The 22369-nt window shown below is 43.8% G+C and overlaps 1 protein-coding gene across 1 annotated transcript in view; it reads left to right on the top strand.

Moving 5' to 3' along the window:
- TDRD7 (tudor domain containing 7) overlaps positions 1-22369 on the top strand; it is a 61116-nt gene that overhangs the window by 15323 nt on the left and 23424 nt on the right. Inside the window, exons 5-8 of the mRNA XM_056117194.1 lie at positions 5817-5890; positions 7841-8052; positions 17469-18055; positions 21145-21331. Coding sequence (XP_055973169.1) covers positions 5817-5890; positions 7841-8052; positions 17469-18055; positions 21145-21331 — 1060 coding nt within the window. The remainder of the gene's footprint in view (positions 1-5816; positions 5891-7840; positions 8053-17468; positions 18056-21144; positions 21332-22369) is intronic.

Consider the following 22369-nt stretch of genomic DNA (forward strand, 5'->3'; position numbering starts at 1 on the left):
TGATGTTTTAGATTGGACCCATTGCATGTTCTTATAAACATGTTTTAGTGGGACACAGGGACATTTCCTTTGTTAATTTATTATTTGTGGTAGCTTTTGACAATAACTGCAGCATTAAGTTGCTGTGGAAACTGAGGACTTTGTGGACAGCAGATAAATGAAACCCCTCTGTTTTATATTTTCCCTGCTTATTGGTAATCCTTGTAAAATTAATTTTAATAGCTCTCATAAGTTATTATAAAATGCTCTTCAATTATTCTGACATAACTTTTGGGACCCTCTGCAGAAAGTTTGCAAACCCCTGATAAAGATATCAGTATCATCTTCTTCCATTTGGTTTTAAATTTTTACTTAAACACCATGACGTACAGAGTTGTTCACCGTATACTTATTTCAGGCACTCATGTTCCAATACCAATCCCACCGCCCCATCTCCAGTTTTCCACCCACTCTACCCAGTCTGTCCCCTTAATAGGCACAAACAAATTTACTTCTTACTCTTGTTACAACAAAATGGCAAGTGGAATTATCAGAAAACAAATCAGTAGAATTCAGTTTGTGATGATGGATGATGGTTATATCCCACAGTGCTGTTACCAGAGTCATTGTCTGGGGATTTCCCGGGCTGGTTGGTGCCAGTTGAGGTTTCTGTGTTACTGTTTTAGTTCATGGAGCTTGGCGGGATCCCACGCAACCCTCCCGTCAGCTTTGCTGTGCTCCTACTGGGCTGCTAGGACTTTGTAGTTTGGGGGAAGTGTCACTAGGCCACACACGTGGCCCCACGCTCTAGGAGCACTGAAACCAGGCTGTTTCCAGGTCCAGAAGGAGGCCAGGTGTGGCCACTGCTGGGCCAGCCCCGAGGGGAGCGGGGGACTCTGCCTGCCTCCACTCTGAGAAGTCATAGAGTCTTCAGCCAGGAGAACATCTCCTTGGGACCATTTGCCAACTTGTTCCCTCTTATGTTTCCCTAAAGCAAATTCTTTTGGAGCTTATCTCTCCAAAGCAGCTTCAGAAATTCCATTCTGTGTAAAATTGAGCCTTCGCATTCTTTACCATATCCTATGATATTTAGAAACAGTTAAAAGGATGTTACTGTGCTAATTTTTTAATACTACAACATTGTTATATTAATTTTTAATTAAATACAAAAGCATTAATAATTTTTTACATTTTCTTAATGTTTCTTACAAAGAAGCCCTAAAATGCTTTTATGATGGGATATATTCAGTGTTGTTATGGTCGGTTATTAAAATTTTAATAGACTGGAGAAAATGCAGAGTTTAAACTTGGAGAGAATATGGGTTAAGTATCGCATATGGTCCCCAGAGTTTTGCCAGGGGCCACTCCTGGACACAGAGCCAGAAGTAGCTCCTGAACTATTTTGGATTCAATTGTGGCCCCCAAAACAAACAAAATGTGCTGACTTGCTAGAAAAACAGAATGAACACGATGAAGCAAAGAGCCTGTGTCCCTAAATGACCATGTCAGTGAACTTGCAAACAAATGGGAAAAATAGCTCACAGAGCCTGAGCAGGCCCAGGAGGAAAGATAATGAGCAGAGTTTTAGGAAGTTCTTGTGGAGAAAAGAAAAATTATCTAATACTGTAGTGAGAGAACCTCAGACGTGAATCGATGGGACTGAAAGAATATTTGAAGATACAAATGCTGTGAACTTTTAAATTTGCCAAAGCCATAAACCAACAGATTCATGAAGCTAAGAGAATTCTGAAGAAATCATATCCAACAAATCATAATTAAACTTCTGAAAACCAAAGACAAAAAAAAAATCTTGAAAATTGCCAGAACAGGAGCCAGAGTGATAATACAGCAGGTAGAGCACTTGCCTTGCATGTGGCTGACCTTCGTTTGATCACCGACATCCAACATGGTCCTCTGAGCACTGCCAGGAGAAATTCCTGAGTGAAGAGCCAGGAGTGACCCCTGAGCACCACCAGATGTAGCCCCAAAACAAAAAAGAAACTTGCCACCACACAGATAATTAAGATAGTTAGATTCTAGTGAGATAGACAAACTATTTGCCCGAGTAGGGGGTAGATTACTTCCTTCTCATATTTGAAAAAAATAAATCTTTCTACATTGTTGTGATGTACAAATTAGTGTTAAGAGTTCTTAGATAGGAGCCTGGAGCAATAATATAGCCGGGAAGGCACTTGCCTTGCGCTTACCTGAGACAGGTTCAATCTCTGGCACTTCATGTGGTCCCTGGGCCCACCAGGAGTGCTCTCTGATTGCAGAGCCAGGAGTAAACCCTGAGCAATGCCGGGTTGTCCCATGGCCCCGCTTAAAAAAAAATCCTAAAATGTTGGTTGCATTTTTGTATGCACACAATGAACTAAAAGAGAAAATTTTAAAATCTCATTTGCAAATGCATTACAAACATTTAAGTTTCTAAGGAATCAGCTTACAGAGGAGGTAAAAAAAACTTGTATGTTAAAAATGGTATCACTATTAAGTAGAAGACACAGGGAAATGAAAAAGTATTCCTTGTTCATTAATTAGGGGGATTAACATTGTTAAAGTGACCAGAATATCTAAGGTATCATAGAGACTCAATGTAATGATCATCAAAATTCCAATGGCATTCAAAGGACATAAATAATACTGAAATTTGTATGGAACCACAAAACCCTCTGAATAGCCATTGTCATCCTGAGAAAAAAGTTGGGAGGCATTATGTTCCCTGGCTCGATACTATAAAGCTGTTGTGATCACATCTCTATGGTGTTGGCATAAAAGCAGACACCCAGACAAATGGAACAGAATTAAGATGCTGGAAATAGATCGTCAGCTACATGTACAGTTCGTTTATAACAAGGGAGCCAAGCGTATAAAATGGAGAAAGGAAAACCTCTTCAACAAATGGTGCTGGGAAAACTGAATGGCCTCTCACAAAGAAATGAAATTGGTCCATTATCTCACTCCGTGCTCAACCTATGCAGTGGTTTAAAGACTTAGAATCCACAAAATACTTTCAAGGAAGCATTGACAAAACACTCCATGATATCGACTTCAGTAACATGCTCAGTGCTTTAATGCCACTGGCAAGTAAAAACAAAAGCAAAATTAAGAAAATGGCATCTCAATCATCTTAAAAAGGTTCTACACTGCAAAAGAAACTCTGCCTAAAATAAAAGGACATTTGACTGAATAGGAAAAAATATTCACCATACATCTGACAAAGTGCTAATGACCAGGATATATAAAGAACATAAAACTGACAACAGAAAAACAAACCCCATTAAAAAAAAAAGTGGGGAGAAGAGCTAGACAGACGCTTATCCAAAGATGACATGTAGATGGCCAAGAGGCATGGGAAAAAATCTTCACCACTGAGGATCAAGGAAATGAAAACCAGACCGGGCAGCTCAGAGTAGTGTGAAGGGCTTGTATCAAAAAGGTCAGAAGCCACAGGTATTGCTAGAAATGCAGACCAAAAGCGACCTGCACTTAGTGTTGGTGGACATGTACATTGGTCCAGCTTCCTATGTAAAAAATATGGAGATTCATCCAAAAATTAAGAAGATAGTATTGGGATGGAGGGGCTGATACCACATTGCTCCCCCACATTGCCATGTGTAGAGCTGCAGGCTCCCAAACACCAGAGGTGTATAATTGGGGTGGCTGTGGTGAGCTTAAACACTGAACACTGGACAACACTGCATCCTTGAACCCTAGCAGCAAATGAATGACCAGTGAATAGAGAATTACTAGGTACGGCCTCCTGGGCATTGCTTGGGATTCCCCCACCCCAGTCTTTTTTTTTTTCTTAAAAAAAAAGATTAAAAATAGTACTACTGTATGATCTGGCAGCTTCACTCCTAGGTATCTATTTAAAGAACAGAAAAGAAAATGCTAATTCAAAGAGTTGCGTGTGTGCGTCCTGCTGTTAACTGCAGTGTTCTTGCAATTGCTAAGATATGGAAATAGCCCAAGTGTCCAGTGACAGGTAAAGGTAAAGGTAAAGGCCCTCCCGTTGATTGTCGATTTGCTCGAGCGGGCCCAGTAACGTCTCCATTGGAGATTTTGTTGTTACTGTGTCTGGCATATCGAATACTCTCGGTAGCTTGCCGGGCTCTCCGAGAGGGGCGGAGGAATCGAACTCGGGTCGGCCATGTTGGCCGCTTGTAAGGCGAATGCCCTACCCGCTGTGCTATCGCTCCAGTGACAGATGAGTGATAAAAGAAAAAGAAGTGATGGTGCTAGAGCATCACTGTGGTGAGCTGGGGGTCCCTCCCCATCACTGCAGGGCTTCAGCACCCCTGTTTCTAACATCGAACCATCTGCTGGTTGAAGAATTGCCATAAGTGACCCCCCAGGCCTCCATAAAGAAGTCATGAGATTATATACAGAATGGAGTCGTATTCAGGTGGCAGAACACTAAGATCTCACTCCGCTGTGCTTGGATAGAACGAAACAGGCTCATGCTAAGCAAAGTAAGTCAGACGGAAAAAAACAAATAGCAGATATATAAAGAGACGAAGCAAAGAACAGACCTGGTCCAGTGGAGACCAGCCCTCAGACTCTGTAGAGAACTGAAGTGGGATGTGGGGGGAGCAAACTGGAAGTGACTTGGGGGGGCACTGATTAAGGCATAGTCACCCCTTGATGGTGAGCATATTATAACTTTGTGCCTCTATAACATAAAAACATTTGCCTTGTGCACATCAGGGTTAACTCAGCAAAAGAATAAACATGTCAGCATGTTTAAGCTCCTGCCACTTGAACACGTATCTGGGGTCTGCTTGTCCTTCATTTTTTTTTGATTTTTTGGGTCACACCCAGTGATGTACAGGGGTTACTCCTGGCTCATGCACTCAGGAATTACTCCTGGCGGAGCTCAGGGAACCATATGGGATGTTGGGAATCAAACTCGGGCTGGCCGCGTGCAAAGCAAATGCCCTACCCACTGTGCTGTGAATCCAGTCCCTTGTCCTTCCTTTTTAACTGTATACCAAAGTAGCCTCAGGCTGGGGAGATGGTGCAGGGGTTAAGGCACTTGTCTTGCATGCAGCCACCCTGGTTGAATCCCCAGCACCATTTCTAGTCCCTGAGCATAACCAGGATTGACCCCTAAGCACAGAACCAGGACTAAGCCCTGAGCATAGTCAAAATGATTTTCAACTCTTCTTTAAAAAAATTTGGTTTTGGTTTTGGGGATCATACCTGGCTGTGCTCAGGACTTACTCCGCACTCTGCCACTCTTGGCTTTGTGCTCAGGAATCACTCCTGATGGCTCCAGGGACCATATCGGGTGCTGGGAATCAAACCCAGGTCAGCCATGTGCAAAGCAAGCACCTTACCCCTATGCTGTCTCTTCACCCCCCTCAGCCTGTTTTTCTTTATTTTTTAATTACTAGTCCTTAAAGATTGATTAATTGGAATTCTAATTTCAAAGTCCTTTTAAATTATAGTTTTAACTTTGCACTTTTTTTGTTTGTTTTATGGGGGATCCACACTCAACAATGCTCAGGGGTTACTCCTGGCTCTGTACTCAGGAATCACTGCTGGTGGTGCCTGGGGGACCATATGGGATGCTGGGGATCAAACCTGGGTCGGCCACATGCAAGGCAAGATAGCCCTAGCGCCGTCTCTCTAGCCCAACTTTGCATTTTTGGGGAGGGGTGAATATGAATATGAAAACTGATACCAGGTCTCATTTTTACTTTTGTTTATTCTGAAATGATTTATTTTGCTGTTCAATGCGGAAAAGGTTTTAAAGACTGCAATGTGTTTGAGATTTGCTATAGACTTTGAAGTTTTCTATTTGGATTTTAATTTTTTTTTTTAATATCTAGGTTTAGTCCAAAGGCACCTATTCCACCACCTTTTCAGATGCATCTTTCAAAAACCTGCGCTAAGGAAATGAGTGGTACGTTTTTAAAATATTTCCTTCATAAAAACGTTTTGGATTCTGTAGATTTAGACCCCACAGAAAAATAACTGATGTTAGTTTTAGACCTTTGTTCTCATATTCTCTTACCTTATCTCTCCCCTTCTCTTTCCTATTTTTTAAGTTAATGTTTTGGGATTTTATTAATCATACTACCAATTTTTATATGAGGAATAAGTTTCCCCAGAATTTGATAAATGCTTCCTGAATCTGATAACTTGCTCAGTTTATTGACAAATAATGACCATAAATACGGATATCAGGATACCTTAACATCACTCAGAAACTAATCAAGATTGGGTCTCCAAGGTGTAGTTCATTTTTTTTTAATGTGTAAAAAACTTGTCAGATATAATCTGTACTTGATTTTTGTTTACAATTTATTTTTAGCTACTTGATAATTCTGCATACACTTGGATACCACCATCAGTTCTGGTCTCTCCAATATAAAATTTCAAAGTCAGTATAACTCCTTAGACCAACTCCCCTTTTTAGATTTTTGCCAAACACAGTAGGATTTTCAGATGTCTAGGATGTTTGTTCTAGGCTACAAAGAATATGTGTGTGTGTGTGTGTGTGTGTGTGTGCGTGCGCGCGCACATGCCTGCCTGTTTGTTTGTCTATTTCTGCTCTCTCAGTAGTAAATTCTTTTGACTGCAGAGCATAAGCTCACTTTCATCCTGAGATGAAACTCAGGATGAAAATCCTGAGATGTACACTATATAATGTACATCAGCGGTAGGTCTGTTAGCCCTTAGAACTACATTACCTTGTGCTCCTTCTCTGGGAGAGTCAACTGAGGTTAGATCTTGGTGAAAATGGTAATTTTGTGGTGGTGAGGTAGCTTTGTAGTCTAATTTCTTCAAATTATTAATTGACCTAAAGAGAAAACACCCTACACAATCAGAGAAAATAAAATTTCCAAGGTCATTTAATTGGTACTAAAGGCTTCCCTCATATCACACCTCTTCTGTTTCACTTCTGCTTCTTACTTGCAGAAGTCCTTTTCTCTCTGTCAGCTCTGATTCTAAGGACTTATTAAGATTCTGCAGTATTTCCCAAAGTGGGTGGGGGATGCCGCCTTCTGTCAGGGTGTCAGGAGTGATGGGGGAGTGCAGAAGCTGGGTTGAGTGGTTAGGTGCTTTCTGTTGATTTGCTTAAAGAAGGTAGATTTGGTGGGGATGGGGGAGGGTGTGGACACAGAATAATCTTATTTCTGAAAAGGGGGTGGTAGGCCAAATAAGGGTGGGGACTTGTTTTATTGAACATGGAACTTCAGCTCAGAAAATGGTCCATTCTAGGTACTTCCACCATTTGACAGCTTTAGTTGTAACTTAGCTATGTGCAGTGACCACTGAGCATTGGCAGATGGACATAATGGATTTCAAAGATTACATAAAATCCAAAGAATTCAGAGGCTGGAGAGATAGTACAGGATTAAGTAAGGTGTATTTCCTTGCATGCAGCCAAACCCTGTTTGATCCCTGCCACCCCAAGTATGGCCAGGAGTGACCCCAGGAATGGGCCCAAAATAAAGTTTTTTAAATGAGATAGTACAGGGGTTAAGGCATTTGCTTTGCATGCAGCTGACCCCGGGGGTATCTTCAGCATCCTGATGCTTCAGCTATCCCTTGGGAAATAAGAGGAGTCTGGTTCCCTTTGCTTGTTATCTCAGAGTTAAAACTCCAAGTAAAGTTGGCATGGTGTGGCCTTCCCTGCTTTCCTGCATCCTTTATTCACCCACTGCCCCAAATCTGAAGTTTGGCAAAGCCTAAAGACACACATAGATTGACTGTCTTTCCTTCATGTGTTTAACAGTGATAATTTAGGTACAAAAATACCTTTAAATCACCCTTCAGCTAGGTAATGGAGATCTTCTGAAATGTTAAGCATCTTTCGGTTAATTCTGTCTTTTTTTAAATTTTTAAGAGAATTTAAATAAGACTATTGAAAAAGCAAATCCTATGCCTCCTGCCTCTCTTAAAATGGATGAGGTACAAAACCGCATAAAGGAAATACTAAACAAGCATAACAATGGCATTTGGATATCTAAGCTTCCACATTTTTACAAGGAGTTATATAAAGAAGAGCTCAATGAAGGGATTTTACAGCAGTTTGAACACTGGCCTCATATTTGCACGGTACGTCTCTCTTTATTTTCCCTTCTTATGCCCGCCTCCTTCCTGCCCCACTTGCACATTTGAGTTCTTACTCCTGTCCCCTTTAGCTCAGGAGCGTGGCGTACTTTATGACACGGCCCATTAATCATCATCTCCAAGATGAACGAAACCACGTAGTTTTATTAGAGCTGTGTGGTATTGAGGACTCTCTATATGTGATGGTTGCTGTTCTTAGGTTTTGTTTCCGTTTATTTCGGAAATGCTTTTCGTAGGTAAGAATATGTAAGCCATTTTATATTGAATTCCACCAGTAGATACCGATAGCTTTGCATTTACTGGTGGATTTTTTTTTTAATTTTGTACTACCTTCATATTTTATTTGCTTGTTCTTAAGGATTTTAAAATTTGTCACCTGATCAAATTTTAGCTATCTGGGCTAATTTAAAAATTAATGTGAGTATATATTTTTTGTTTGAAAAAATGCAAAGCTAGCTGGCATCAGTTTCTGGACCAAGTGACTTAAATGTTTGATTTAGTAGAACTTATTCAGCAGTGTAACTGTTTTGAATAGTAACATTAACAATGAACCTAAACTGAAGCGTTTTCTAAGTTTGTAGAATTAGATATGCTTGACGTTAAGTGAATGATACAGTGCTTAAAAAAAAAAATTTACAATGTGTTTTGGGGCGAGATAGGTAGTTTGCCGGTAAGGCATTTGCTTCGCCCTTGGCCAACCTAGTGTGGTCCCCTGCACCACATGTGGTCTCCTGAAACCATTATGTCCAGGAGAAATCCCTGAACACAGAACCAAGAGACACCTCCAGATATGGCCGCAAAACTCCAACCCCTCCAAAAGAATGTTACATCTGATTTATGTAGATTGTAGCATTGTTGATTTTTGTGATGGGAATTCCCAAGTTGCTGTTCAACCAATACCATTTCACTGCTAATCTGGGAAGAATGTTTTGCACTGGATATAGAATTATATACACTAGCAGGAGTCGGAGAGATTGTATAGGTGTCAGGGCACTTGCCTTGCACACGGCAAACCCAAGGTGAGTCCCGGACACCACAAATGGTCAGTTCCCTGAGCACAGTCAGGAGTAACTTAGCACAGAATCACGAGTAAGCCTTGAGTGGATGTAGGTGTCGACCCAAAATAAACAAATATTTTTATCTATCCTCTTACACTCAACTGATCTGAGACTTGAGGTTTTTCTAGTCTGCTTGATTTGAAAAATTCAGGCCCAGAATTCCTTCTTGGAATACGTATGCTCTTTTTTTTTTTTCTTTTTGGGTCTCACCCAGAGATGCACCCCTGGCTCATGGACTTGGGAATTACTCCAGGCGGTGCTCGGGGGACCATATGGGATGCTGGGAATTGAACCCAGGTCGGCTGTGTGCTAGGCAAACGCCCTACCTGCTGTGTTATCGCTCCAGCCCACATATGGCTCTTTTATATTTTTATTTTATTTTTTGGTTTTTGGGCGACACCCATAGATGCTCAAAGGTTATTTCTGGCTCTGCACTCAGGAATTATGCCTGACAGTTCTCTGGGACCATAAGGGGTGCTGAGGATTGACTCAGATAGGTCATGTGCAAGGCAAAATGCCTTATCCACTGTGCTATCACTCTGGCCCCTGGTTCTTTATTATTTTAATCCATAAATATTCTTGAAATAATAATAAGCCTTCAATGAACTTAACCTTTTTTATTATTAAATACACAAATAACACTATTAAGCTCTTGTAAAAAAAAAAGTCATCTTTTTTTAAAAAAAAAAGTCTGGAGCGATAGTCTGGAGTGAAGGCTGGAGCGATAGCACAGTGGTAGGGCGTTTGCCTTGCACGCAGCCAACATGGCCGACCCGAGTTCGATTCCTCCGCCCCTCTCGGAGAGCCTGCACGGCAGAGCCTGGCAAGCTCCCCGTGACGTATTCGATATGCCAGACACAGTAACAACAAAGTCTCCAATGGAGATGTTACTGGGCCCGCTTGAGCAAAAAAAAGTCATCTTGAAGAATAGTTACTTCATAAATTAATTTTACAGGTGCCCCTTCACATACTTTATTTTATACTCCATGATAATAACTAGTATTTATGTAGCTAAGTTGTGGCTTTGGGAGGGGTTCTTTTTTATAAAAAAAAATTTTTTTTTATTTAGATTTTTATTAGTGAAACACCATGAGGTACAGTTGTAGACTTAAAAATTTTTGTGCTTGGGTTTCAGTTATACAATGATCAAATACCCATCCCTCCAACCAGTGCCCATTCTCCACCACCACGGGTCCCAGTATCCCTCTCACCCCCGATCCCCATCCCACCCCACCCTCCTCTGTGGCAGGGCATTCCCTTTTGTTCTCTCTCTCCTTTTGGGTGCTGTGGTTTGCAAAAGAGGCACTGAGTGGCAGTCATGTTCGGTCTAGAATCTACTCGCAGCACGCATCTCCCATCCTGGGAGGATTCTCCCAACAGGGAGGGGTTATTTTCATCCTAGCTTCTCTACATATCTACAAAACATAAGAATTTCCCTGGCTAGAGTTTTAGGTGAGAAAGAGTACCTACCTCTTTTAGCTTCAGTTTTGCCTAAAATATGTGGTTTTCTACTAAACTCCAGGTGCTGAAACAACTCTTTGTCGTTCTTTTAGCACTAAAATTCATCTTTTGTGTGTGTGTGTGTTTGCTGAGGATTGAACCTTGCAAGGGTTTTTCCACACATGCCTTCTACCTTGGAGCTGCATCCTGAGCCCCCATCTTTATTGCCTGGTTATTTCTGTCCAGACAGTGGGAGTAGAATATGAAGCATCCACATCACCGCCATTCTTCTTCATATGCCAAGGTCCAGCTTGAGTGGCCTCTTAGGCACGGTCCTCGCCGCAGATTAGTCGGCTCTAGGAGTGGGCCTGGTGAGGCCCAGGTGCAGGGTGTGGGCAGAAAACCAGCCCTCTTAGCATCTGGTAAAAATGTTTTCAAAACGCTTTTTAAATTTAATTTTTAATTTGTTTCTTTGGGGGCCACTCCCGGCAGTGGTCAGGGCTTACTCCTGACTCTGTACTTGGGGCATTCCTGAAAGGAAGGTATTGACTTATCTTTTTTTAACTACCTTCTGCAAGCAGCTCTAAATAATAACACCCTGGCTATTTTCCTTTCTTTTGCATCCTGCAGTAAAGTAGAAACACTTTGGTAGCAGGTTAAGCCACAGTTAGGACCAGCCAGTCTCAAACATAGCACAGAAACCTAGGGTCAGAAGGACCCGGGAAATGATGGCCTTGCTGTGTGTAGCTGAAGAAGAAATCTTCAGTTTGTAGCCTCTTTCTCTTGATGAAATAAATATGTTTCACATGTATAAATATTATAAGATATTTCATTTTACATAGGCTCTGCATGTATAATTTGATGAGTCGCTGTCACTGTTTTCCTGTTATTCAGTGATTTGCTCGAGCGGGCCCAGTAATGTTTCCATTGTGAGACTTGTTACTGTGTTTTGGCATATCTAATATGTCATGGGTAGCTTGCCAGGCTTTGCCGTGTGGGCGAGATACTCTCGGTAGCTTGCCTGGCTCTCTTGAGAGGGGCGAAGAAATTGAACTCGGGTCAGCCATGTTGGCCACGTGCAAGGCAAACGCCCTACACGCTGTGCTATCGCTCCAGCTCATATCAATTTGATGAGTATATTTCATAAATATAAAGAGATCATCAAACAGTGTTAAGTATCTCTGCAGAGCTGATTGGTGAGTAGGATTTGTGCTGACGGGGAGGAGGTTTTCATCTGCACCTTTGATTGACTCTCCAGGGAGTGGGCCCTGAACACAATACCTTGTACCTCCTTTTGGGGAGGGCCTGGCTCCAAAGCAGTGTTTGGCTTGCCCTTCCTTAACCAGCACTTCCGCTACCTTGGGCCTGCCTTTCCCTGTCCCAGCACACTGTAGCCGAGAGGTTAGCATGCTTGAGTCAGGGCAGTTGACCTCTGTCTCTCTCTGCTTTCTGGTAGGTAGCCTAGGTCCCACCAGTTAGATTTATATATAACCTAATTTTTTTATTAAAAAAAACTTTTATGAAAACTTAATTTTATATAAATTTAGTTTTTTAGACTGTTCAGAGCAGTCTGAACTTAATCTGTTTGTCTTCGTTGGGACCCAGTGCCGTCTCCGGGAACTATTCCCTCATCTGTCTCACTGGGACTCAGCTTATTAGCACTCTAGAACAGAACCATCATGCTCTTACGGAGGACCTGGATTCTATCTGCAAACAGGCGAACCAAGATAAACCAGCTTCTGGTAGAGAACTCTTGGACATCTCTGGAGGTCTTTATTTCCTGCCAGAGATAGCTTCTGATAGTTTGCTTTGGGGTTCAAAATGGCTTCTAGAGGTTGGAATTCTGGAGAAAAGGTATCCAAGTAACTGTGACTATACTATCTCTGATTTGTGAGTCTCAGGGTGGTGAGTCTACAAAATGAGAATTTGAATTTAGAGATTTAAAACAAAAAGCCACCATTCAGGGGAAGCAAAATTATGGCTGGATGAGACTCATACAGCCCCTTGGGAATTTTTTTTAATTTCATTGGGCAAGAACTATTCTGTTATAGAATCCCAAAGAAAAATTCTAATTCCATAAGAAACAATTGAGTAAACTGTTTACCCCAATGGCCCATGTAATAGAGTTGGCCAATAAGCCTCCATAGACTCAAAGGAATTTGGCTTCAAGAATTTAACTTACAACACAGGTAAGATTAGAAAGAGAAAGGCAGAGAACTCTGAAGATTAAAGAGAAGGAAGTTTCTGGGCTAGTAGGGATGACAGTTGTTATTTCTGTGACCTAGTAGAAGTCCTGAAGAAATTGATGTTTTTTTCAGTCTTTGGGTTTCCCATCTACCAGAATCGAATCTCCCTTCCCCAAACGTGCAGGGACCCAGGTATGGGAGTTGTTTGTTCAAGTGGGTGATCCCAAATGTGTTTGAAATTGAGCTAAGTATGAACTTGTGGGGATAGAACCGTCAAGGCCTATTAAATACCAGAGTCTAGTCAGTAGTGTCGGAAGTTGGTAGTTTTTGTTACTTACCTGTCCCTCCTGTTGGGAGATCGAGGTGAGGACATCGTACCTCCTGTGGTCACATGGGCTCTCGTATCATGCTGATTTTTCTGATTGACATTCAAAACCAAAGATATAATGTGGATCCATGAAAGCAGAAACCCTGGAAGAAAAGGACACATTGCAGTCCTGAGTCTACTCCTCTGTGTGTGTGTGTGTGTGTGGGTATAGCACAAGAGAGTTTTTGACCTCTTCCCTCTGGTGTGTATCTGAATCAGGTGGACTTGGTTAGAAACTATGAAAATAAACTATGATAACTATGACTAGGAACTATGAAACGCGCTCTCCTGAGAAATCCAGCTGAAATGATGAGTAGCTGATCATCACACTAGAGAAATAGCAACCAAGGCATGCTTTAAGTTGGTGTTGACTCACTTTGACTGAACGTGAGGATCAGGAAGCTGTTCTGTCTTGGACAGTGAGGTTGAGTAGTATATCCAGCCATATTTAGAGCAGAGTGAAGATGACCCACAGTATTGGAAGCCATTTTCTAGCTCACCATATTGGAAGCCATTTTCTAGCCCACCATATTGGAAACCATTTTTTAACCCACCATATTGGAAACCATCTTCTAGCCCACCATATTGGAAACCATTTTCTAGCTCCTATCTTTGGGTAGCTTCTTTTTCAGTTGGTGTGTGTGTGTGTGGGGGGGGGGGGGGGGAATGGAAGGTAGATAAACAAGCAGATGGCTTTTCTGAATGTATTTGCCAGAAACTTAAAAAGAGACAAATTTTATGGAGCACGTATAGCAATCACATTCAGGCATCTTGGAAGCACAAATTTTTATTCAAATAAAAAATTTAAAACAATGGCAGTGGGAAAAATGACTTGTTTGTAAAAGTATATATTTTTCACTCTTGATAAACATTTTCTAACTCCCCCCCCAGCCCCCCCCTTTGAATTGAGTAAGTCTTCGGCCGTACTCTAAAGATTGGTTGATCAAGTGGCCCAGGCTTATTTTTCATAACACTATTGCCCATGAATATTTGTCAAATGTATTTGAAGAACATCTGAGTCAACTCCAGCTCGTATCAGGCTGAAAAAGTCAGAGCTATGTTTAGTCTTAGTGAATGCTGTTTTGAATTTAAAGAGGCTCTATTGCTGGAAAGAAACCCACCCTCTTGGGATCAAGCAGCATACTGGAGAGTGCCTAGACCTGTCTTCTGATTCATGTAATTATTTGGATATTGAATTATCTCAGAACTATTGGCCAAAAATTTGCTTTATAGTTTGACTGACAAGGCTTGGCAGAAATGGTCCAGAAGACATAGCCCTGGGTAGTTTAGTAATTCCAGTTGATCTTTAGGCCTCACTCTCAGTGAAGTTCAGGAAAATGGGAATTCTTCTCTAGTCCTGTAAAGCAGTTCATCTTAAATGGACATAGGGATCATAATTTCTATCCAGACAGTAAACCCATGTTAGAGGAACTCGCTGTGCCCTCATATTCAGGGGTTTGATATCGTTCATTGTTAGTCATTGCTCTTGGTTTTGTGTAAGGCAGAGGGGAGGGCTGGGAACGAGGCTCTCCAGCACCACTCACTTACAAGCAAAACACAGCCCACAGCAAAACACGGATGGGAAGGGAAGCTCTGGGACTGGGAAGTGTGACTGCAAACAAAAGTTGAAGTATTCAGTCACCCCATTTCATTCGCTGAAAAAAACAATCATAAAGTGGTCCTCTTTTGAGTTGGAAGATGCCAGAGGTCAGCTGGGACGTGTATTTTCTGAGAGCTTCACTATATCTAAAGAGAACTTCACTATGATATTGGCCTCTACCCTCAACTTCAAAGGCATCGCCAAGATTTAAGAGGAGATGGGCTAGGTGAGGGGAAAACTAAAACAACTCAGCAGATTTTAAGATAGGTTCACAGGGTGCGGTCAGCTTTGGACATGGAAGCCTACTGTTTCCACCCAAAACTACATTTATCAGGGTTTCCTATGATGGCTTTATCTTTCTGTTTACTAAAAAAAGTACATTTTCTCAGTACTCTTATGTTTTCCTAGGTTTTCCTTTGATTTGGTTTAGTTTCGGAGGCCACATCTGGCAGTCATCCAGGGTGACTCTTGGCTCTGCATTGGTGGTGTCACTCCTGCCAGTGCTCAGGGGATCATGCAGTGCCAGGGGTTGAACCCAGGCCTCACACATGCAAAGCATCCCTTAGTCTGTTGAGCTTCCTTTCTTTCCATACCTGACTAAGTTTCTCCAAAGAGCTCTGTGAAGACATACAGTTAAAATTCCAGAGTTTTCCCTCCTTTCCTTTTATTTTTATTTATTGTTTTGGAACCACAGCGAGTGATGCTTATGGCTTATTCGTGGCTCTGCACTCAGGAATTACTCCTGGTGGTGCACAGGGAACCATGCGGGGTATCAGGGATCAAACCTGGTGTAGGCAAATGCCTTACCTGCTACACAGTCACTCCAGCCCCTTTTCTATTCTTCACAGTTTGTGTTTTTATCTGAATGGGGGAAGAATAGTGGGTTTTGGCCTCTCTTCTGTTGACCTAAAGGTTGACAACTACTGATCCGCCAAAATGACTGTCATCTGGCAGTTTGCAGGTTGTCCTTGTTCAGATTCTCCTCCTTGGGCTTCAAAAGCTTGAAAACCCTTGGTCGTACAACCTTCTGCTTCAAGTGTGGGCTGTGAGCCCACCTAGGGTAGCCTAACTGAATGTGAGGACTGCGGACTATTTAAAACATTTATTTGACACGGACGGCATTGGGTGGTGCAGGAGCTTCGTGCGTGAAAACCACAGATGTTACCTGTTGCGACCAGGAGTCCTAAACATGATTTAGATTTAGTTTCAAAATAATCATTTATTATCAGGCATCTGGTTTTGTCTACCTATTTTATATCCCATGGTTGATGGTTGTGTTAAAAAAAAAAAAGTTCAGGCCGAAGAGGTCAGAAATGGAAACAGTTTTAAGAGGCTGATGTCTAAAATATCACCCAAGGCGCCCGAGCAACAGAACCGAGTGTAGGGTGCTTTGCCTTGCAAGTGGCTGACCTGGGTTTGATTCGCCAGCACCCCCTACAGTTCCCAGAGCACTGTCAGGAGTGATCCTGGAGTGCAGATCCCAGGAATAAGTCCTGAGCACTGCTGGGAGTGATCCCCCGAAACCAAACCAAAAGAATGATGATGATGAGGAGGAGGAGGAGGAGGAAGAGGAGGTGGAGGAGGAGGAGGATGAAGAAATACCCTCTGGCAGGCTTAGATTGCAGCAGCTGGATAGTTAAGTAGGGTCTGACAGGAAAAGAATACTTCAGAGGTCTTGAAGACTCACTTCAGTCTGGTGACCCAGTCACTGGTGGGAGCTGTGCTTGTAAAGGGCCAGAAAGTAGGGCTGGCTAAGCACTGGGGCTCGGTCCCCCCCAGTCCCTGCCATCTACTCTGCCCTCCTGCTGCATTGCCGGAGCAGCTGGACCCAACCCAGGACGGACAAGCGGCCTGAGCTCTGACCAAGCTCCCTGGGCACTGAAACTCAGATTTTCCCACCACACAAAATAATTCTCTGGACTTCCCCCACTCACGCAGCCACCCCCAAACACCGAACTCAGGTTTGGTACGCGGACAACCCCGCAACGAACGACCAACTTGAGCGGGCTGTGGAGTCCGCCCATCCCCGTCCTGGGAGTAGAAAAACCCAGAGCTCAGGCAGCACGATGCTGTGTGTCAGAGTGTCTTCACTCTCCCCACTCCTCCCAGGAGATGCCATCCCACCAGGCGCCTCGGGAACGGATGCACAGCAACCTAGTGATGGAATGGCATGCCCCTGCCAGGCGCTCTTAAGAGTGGTTCACTGGAGAGGCCGCACTTGCGGCTAACTTTCTGCTGTGGCCCTTGAAAAAACTTACCCTTATCTGTAGTGATAAGCCCAGGGTTTTCTTGGAGCATTTCAGTTCTGTGTACGTAGTTCTTGGGTTTCTTCCCACAAGGCCTATTCCTAACTGTTCAGAGATACGTTCACAACTTCTTTCCACCCCGTCTTGTGTTTTATAAGCTTTTGCTTAGGTGTGGCAGAGCACAAAATCTGACGTGTGGGTTCCAGCTGCGAAGCGCCCCTCATTGCCTCAGTCAGGAGGCCAGATGCCTCCTAAGGGACATTCAGACTGTTTCACTTCTGAGTTGTGGCTCCTAATGGGGTTTTTGGTTTTTGTTTTTTTGTTTTGCAGATGAAGACAATGCCTTCAAGTCTTAGCAGTTGAGAAGAGTACAGTGTGTACTTTCATATTCTTAATTTGAAAAAAAAAAGTGTTACTATTGAGTTTAAAATGCATTCCTGTGTTTTCGGGTTGTTTGTAGCTATGGAAATATCTATCACTTGCTTTATTTAAAAAATTTTTCAGGTGGAAAAACCTTGCAGTGGTGGTCAAGACTTACTTCTGTATCCAGCTAAGAGAAAGCAGCTTTTGAGAAGTGAACAGGAAGCTGAGAAAGTGCCTCCCTCCCCAGTATCTTCTCCGAAACAAGTACCACCATCAAAAGGATGCCCGGCAGTCATGCCAGGAGACTTTAAAGAGAAAGTTGCGGAGCTGCTGGTGAAATACTCGAGTGGTCTGTGGGCCAGTGCCCTCCCGAAAGCGTTTGAGGACATGTACAAAATGAGGGTCCCGGAGGATGCCTTGAAAAATCTTGCCTCACTTTCTGATGTATGTACCATAGACTACATTTCTGGAAACCCTCAGAAGGCCATCCTCTATGCTAAACTTCCAGTGCCCACTGACAAAGTCCTACAGGATGCAGAGCAGGCACAAGACAATTGTGATATCAAGTCTATGATTGAACAAGAATACCTGCAAATAGAAGAAAATATGATGGGAAGTGTTGATGGCTACTTTGACAATATAACGGTTCCTCCATTAACCATTCCCACCGAGGCATCGCCATCTGTATTGGTGGTTGAACTCAGCAACACTAATGAAGTGGTTATCAGGCAAGTTTTACTTTCTAACTTTTTTTAAATTTGTTTTCCTTTTCCTTCCTCCCACCCTCTCTCCCTCCCTTCCTCCAAGCCTCTCTCTCTCCCCTTCCCTCCCTCTCTCTCTTTCTCTTTCTTCTTTCTTTCCTTCCTTCCTTCCTTCCTTCCTTCCTTCCTTCCTTCCTATTTTTTGAGGTGCCAGACAGGAATAGAACCCAGGACCACTCACAGGCTCAAGGCAAGTTCTCTACTACTGACTATATCCCCTGGTCCCTGTTTTCTAATTCTTTAGGATCCTGTGACTGTTCTGATTGTTTATTCTTCATGTGGAAGCTCAGGACTAAGGAAAAAATAACATACTCCTAGTTCTCTCTGTAAAGTTATAATGAAGTATAGCTTGATGTTTCTTAAATTTTCAAAATATGCAACCATTAAGAGTAAAGATTACTAAGGTAAAGGTAAAGGCCCTGCCGTTGATCGTCGATTTGTTCGAGTGGGCCCAGTAACGTCTCCATTGGAGACTTTGTTGTTACTGTAGTTTTTAAAATGGAAATGCTAATATCATTTGAACATGAAAAAAAAGTCATCGTTGAAAGCAATGCCTAACCTATAGTTGAAAGTCAGCCCACAAGGTAGGCAATACTGTGTATTTTGGGACCACATAGGTTCATTTCCAGGGAGAAGGAAATAACAACCAAGGAGAGCTGGAAATTATTGTCTTGTTTTCCTTTTTTTTTTGTATTTGGGCTACACCCAGCAATGCTCAGGGGTTACTCCTGGCTTTCCACTCAAGAATCAATCCTGGCAGTGCTCAGGGGACCATATGGGATCGAATCCAAATCAGCCATGTGTGAGGCAAGTGCTCTACCCACTGTACTATCACTCTGGCCCCATAGGAGGGTCCTGTTTTATGCAGAGATGGTGTTTCCCTGTAAGCTCCCACTGATGTGGTATAGCTGAGATATTAGAACAGGCTGCTGAAGATAAGGGAGTGTCCCCAACTCTACCAACTGTAACAGCTTTCCCCTACCCCTCCAAGTCATGTAGCCATTCTTGACTGGTTACTGCAGAGAGCTGAAGCTGTCTCTCACCACCACCCAGACCCTGGCGCTGCAGCCCAGGTCAGCCAGTTAAGTACCAGGAGCATCACAGCACCACCAGGAGGCCCAGGAGATAGCCGGTTAAGAGTAAAAACTGCAGCAGTACTGTGATAGCTGTAAAGCTTCATGTACTCAAAGCCAGAGCAGCAGTACAGCAGGTAGGGCACTTGCCTTGCACACAGCCTACCTGGGTTCATTCCCCGGCATCCCATACAGTCTTCCCCGCACTGCCAGGAGTGATTCCTGAGGGCAGAGCTAGGAGTAACCTGAGTACTGCCGGGTGTGACCCCCAAACAAAAACAGAACAAAAAGAGCTCTGTACACTGGAAAAATCAGGAATGACAGAGTATTCCAGCTGTTTCTGGAGTGAGTGATTGACATGTTCACTTTGTTTTTAGTAAATATAGCTATTGCCTTAAAAGAGGCATTTCCCTCATTTATTGAGGCCTGTTGTAAGGGTTTGCCCCCAAACAGGGTGACTGTGGTGTCTTCTGTCCTGCTGACAGTCACCTGAAAACCCCTCATCCTGAAGGTAGAGGAGGGGGTTGCAGAGCGCCTTGCCGACGTCTGTGATTTGACCGTCTAGAGAACATCTCCACCAGCCTCTGGAGTGGGATCCTTCTGTGCCTGTTCCCAGCAGGCATTGCTGCTGACCTCAATGAGCAGAAGCCCAGCGTCAGACAGGACAGTCCTTTCACTCTGAAGTGCTTACCAGCAACTAGCAGGAATCTGTCTCATTCCCAGGATGTGGGACTGAGAGTGAGGCATGGTCTATTCTCAGGTGCTTAGATCTCTCAAGGGATGTAGGACGCCTGGGCCTTGGGTGAAACCTAGACAAGAAAGAACAAAGTTCTTGTGGGCACGCCCCCTTCTCCCTGGGCAGGTGTCTCTGTGCCAGCACAGCACAGTCTTCTGGTTAAAACCATGTCTCTGCTCCTATCCCTGGAGCCAGACTCAGTTTTCTATCCTGGCAGGAAAATCTGTTTGCATGATATGGGTTTTTGTTGTTGTTGCTTGTTTGTTTGTTTTTTGGGGGTTTTCTTTGGTGGGGTGGGTTGAGGAGGGAGATTGGGTCACAGCTGGTAGTGCGCAGGGCTTATTTCTGGCTCTGTACTCGTACTCAGGGATCATTCCTGGCAGGCTCAGGGACACCATGTTGGGTGCCCAGGTTCGAACCCAGGTCAGTCGCAGGCAAGACAAGTGCCCCACCCTCTGTACTATTGCTCTAGCCCCCAGAACAGTATGTTTTGATAGCATGAACTGGTCCGGTGTGAATGTGGTTTTCAATAGTAGGAACTTGTAGGAAGGCACAGAAATGCGCCCTGAAAACACACCGTATATAGTTTGAGGCATTTAGATAGAAGCTATCATTAAATTCCAGTGTCTTAAGGGTACTGGGATTTAACATATTTGTGTACGTAGTTTAAAACATTACTAAGTTGAGGGAGAAGGTTGTTACATGATTGGGTTGGATCGAATGTTTCAGACTTTGTTTTCTGCTAGTAACATGTTACTGGTTTTCAGAGTTTTTAGCCTTGTTCAGAGCTGCCTTAGTTAGGGAAAAGCGGTCAGCTTGGTTCTCTTTCTTAGAACAAGGACGATCTCCAGTAGCATCAGAGTCTGAAGTTGGCCCTTGCTTCAGCGCCTCCGCTGAGGTCTCCTTTCTCCATTTCCTCTCCCGCTCCTCCCTTCTCTGATACCTCTTAGCCCTGTCCCTCCCTCGACTTCCCGACCGCTGGCCCTGTCCACGGCCAGCCCTCCCAGTTGCTGCCCTGCTTGTGCTCTAGAGGGTGGAGTGTTGGGCCTCGGTCTCGTTTCCCGGGTCACCTGCAATATTGCCACTTTCCTTTATCAAGATGCCGATGTTTTATTAAATCTCCTTCCTGACACACGCGAGTTTCAGAATGGATCCAAACACGGCAGTGGCCAAGACCAAGCAGCGCAGCTGAATCCCTCTGGTTTTCCTCCTGCGGGGTTGACTCACATGCTCCCCCTCGCACGCAGGTATGTCGGCAAAGACTATTCTGCTGCCCAGGAACTGATGGAAGACGAGATGAAGGAATACTACAGCAAGAACCCTGTTGTCACCCCAGTCCAGACGGTGCACGTTGGGCAGTTGCTGGCCGTGAATGCCGAGGAAGACGCTTGGCTGCGGGCACAGATCATCTCAACAGAAGAGAATAAAATAAAGGCAAGTGCGGGCTACTTTGTCCTGACCTTGGGAACACTGACCCATTGTGGCTCAGACGTAAGTGTTGCTTTAGAGACCCTGTCCTTTCTGTTTGCTTTCCTCCAGAATGTTGAAAATATGGGCAGTCTTTTTTTAAAATTTTATTTATTTAATGAATCACCAGGAGGTACAGTTACAGACTTACAAATTTTTGTGCTTACGTTTAAGTCATACAATGATCAAGTACCCGTCCCTCCACCAGTGCCATTCTCCACCACCAATGTTCCCAGTATCCCTCCCACTATCCCCTCCACAGCCCCCCCCCCACCTCTGTGGCAGGAACCTTCTCTTTGACTCACTCTCTCCTTTTGGGTGTTGTGGTTTGCAATACAGGCTTTAAGTGGCCATCATGTTCAGTATATAGTCTACTTTCAGTGCATATCTCCCATTCCGAGCGGGCCCTCCAAATATTCTTTACTTGGTGGTCCCTTCTCTATCTGAGCTGCCTTTTCCCCCAGCACGTGAGGCTGTCTTCCAAGCTGTGGGGCGATCCTCCTGGTCCTTATCCCTACTATCCTTGGGTGTCAGTCTACCATTCTGTTACTTTATATTCCACAGATGAGTGCAGTCCTTCTATGTCTGTCCCTCTCTTTCGGACTCACTTCATTTAGCATGATACCTCCATGTTGATCCACTTATATGCAAATTTTATGACTTCATCTTTTCTGACAGCTGCATCGTATTCCATTAAGACAGGGAATTCTTGCCTGTTTGTCTGTCTTGGGGCCACATCCAGTGGTAGCTGGTTCTCTGGGATCTCCTCTGGCGATGCTCCAGGGACCAGGCGGTGCTTCGGACAGAACCCAGCCCTCCCACACCAAAACATGCACGCAGGGGCGGCCACACAGATTAGCAACGGCTCTTCTGTAGCCAGGCCAAAAGGGAGCTTGCTGCATGCTCCCAGGGTTGTCCCGAGTGCTGCCCTCCGGGGGTCCTTAGAGAAGCCAGAAGCCCCCTTGGCAGGCTGCAGTGCCCCTAGCCTTAATCACATCCCCCTGT

This window comes from Sorex fumeus, unplaced genomic scaffold (genome assembly GCF_029834395.1).
Source record: "Sorex fumeus unplaced genomic scaffold, SorFum_2.1 ptg000034l, whole genome shotgun sequence".
Taxonomy (NCBI): Eukaryota; Metazoa; Chordata; class Mammalia; order Eulipotyphla; family Soricidae; genus Sorex; species Sorex fumeus.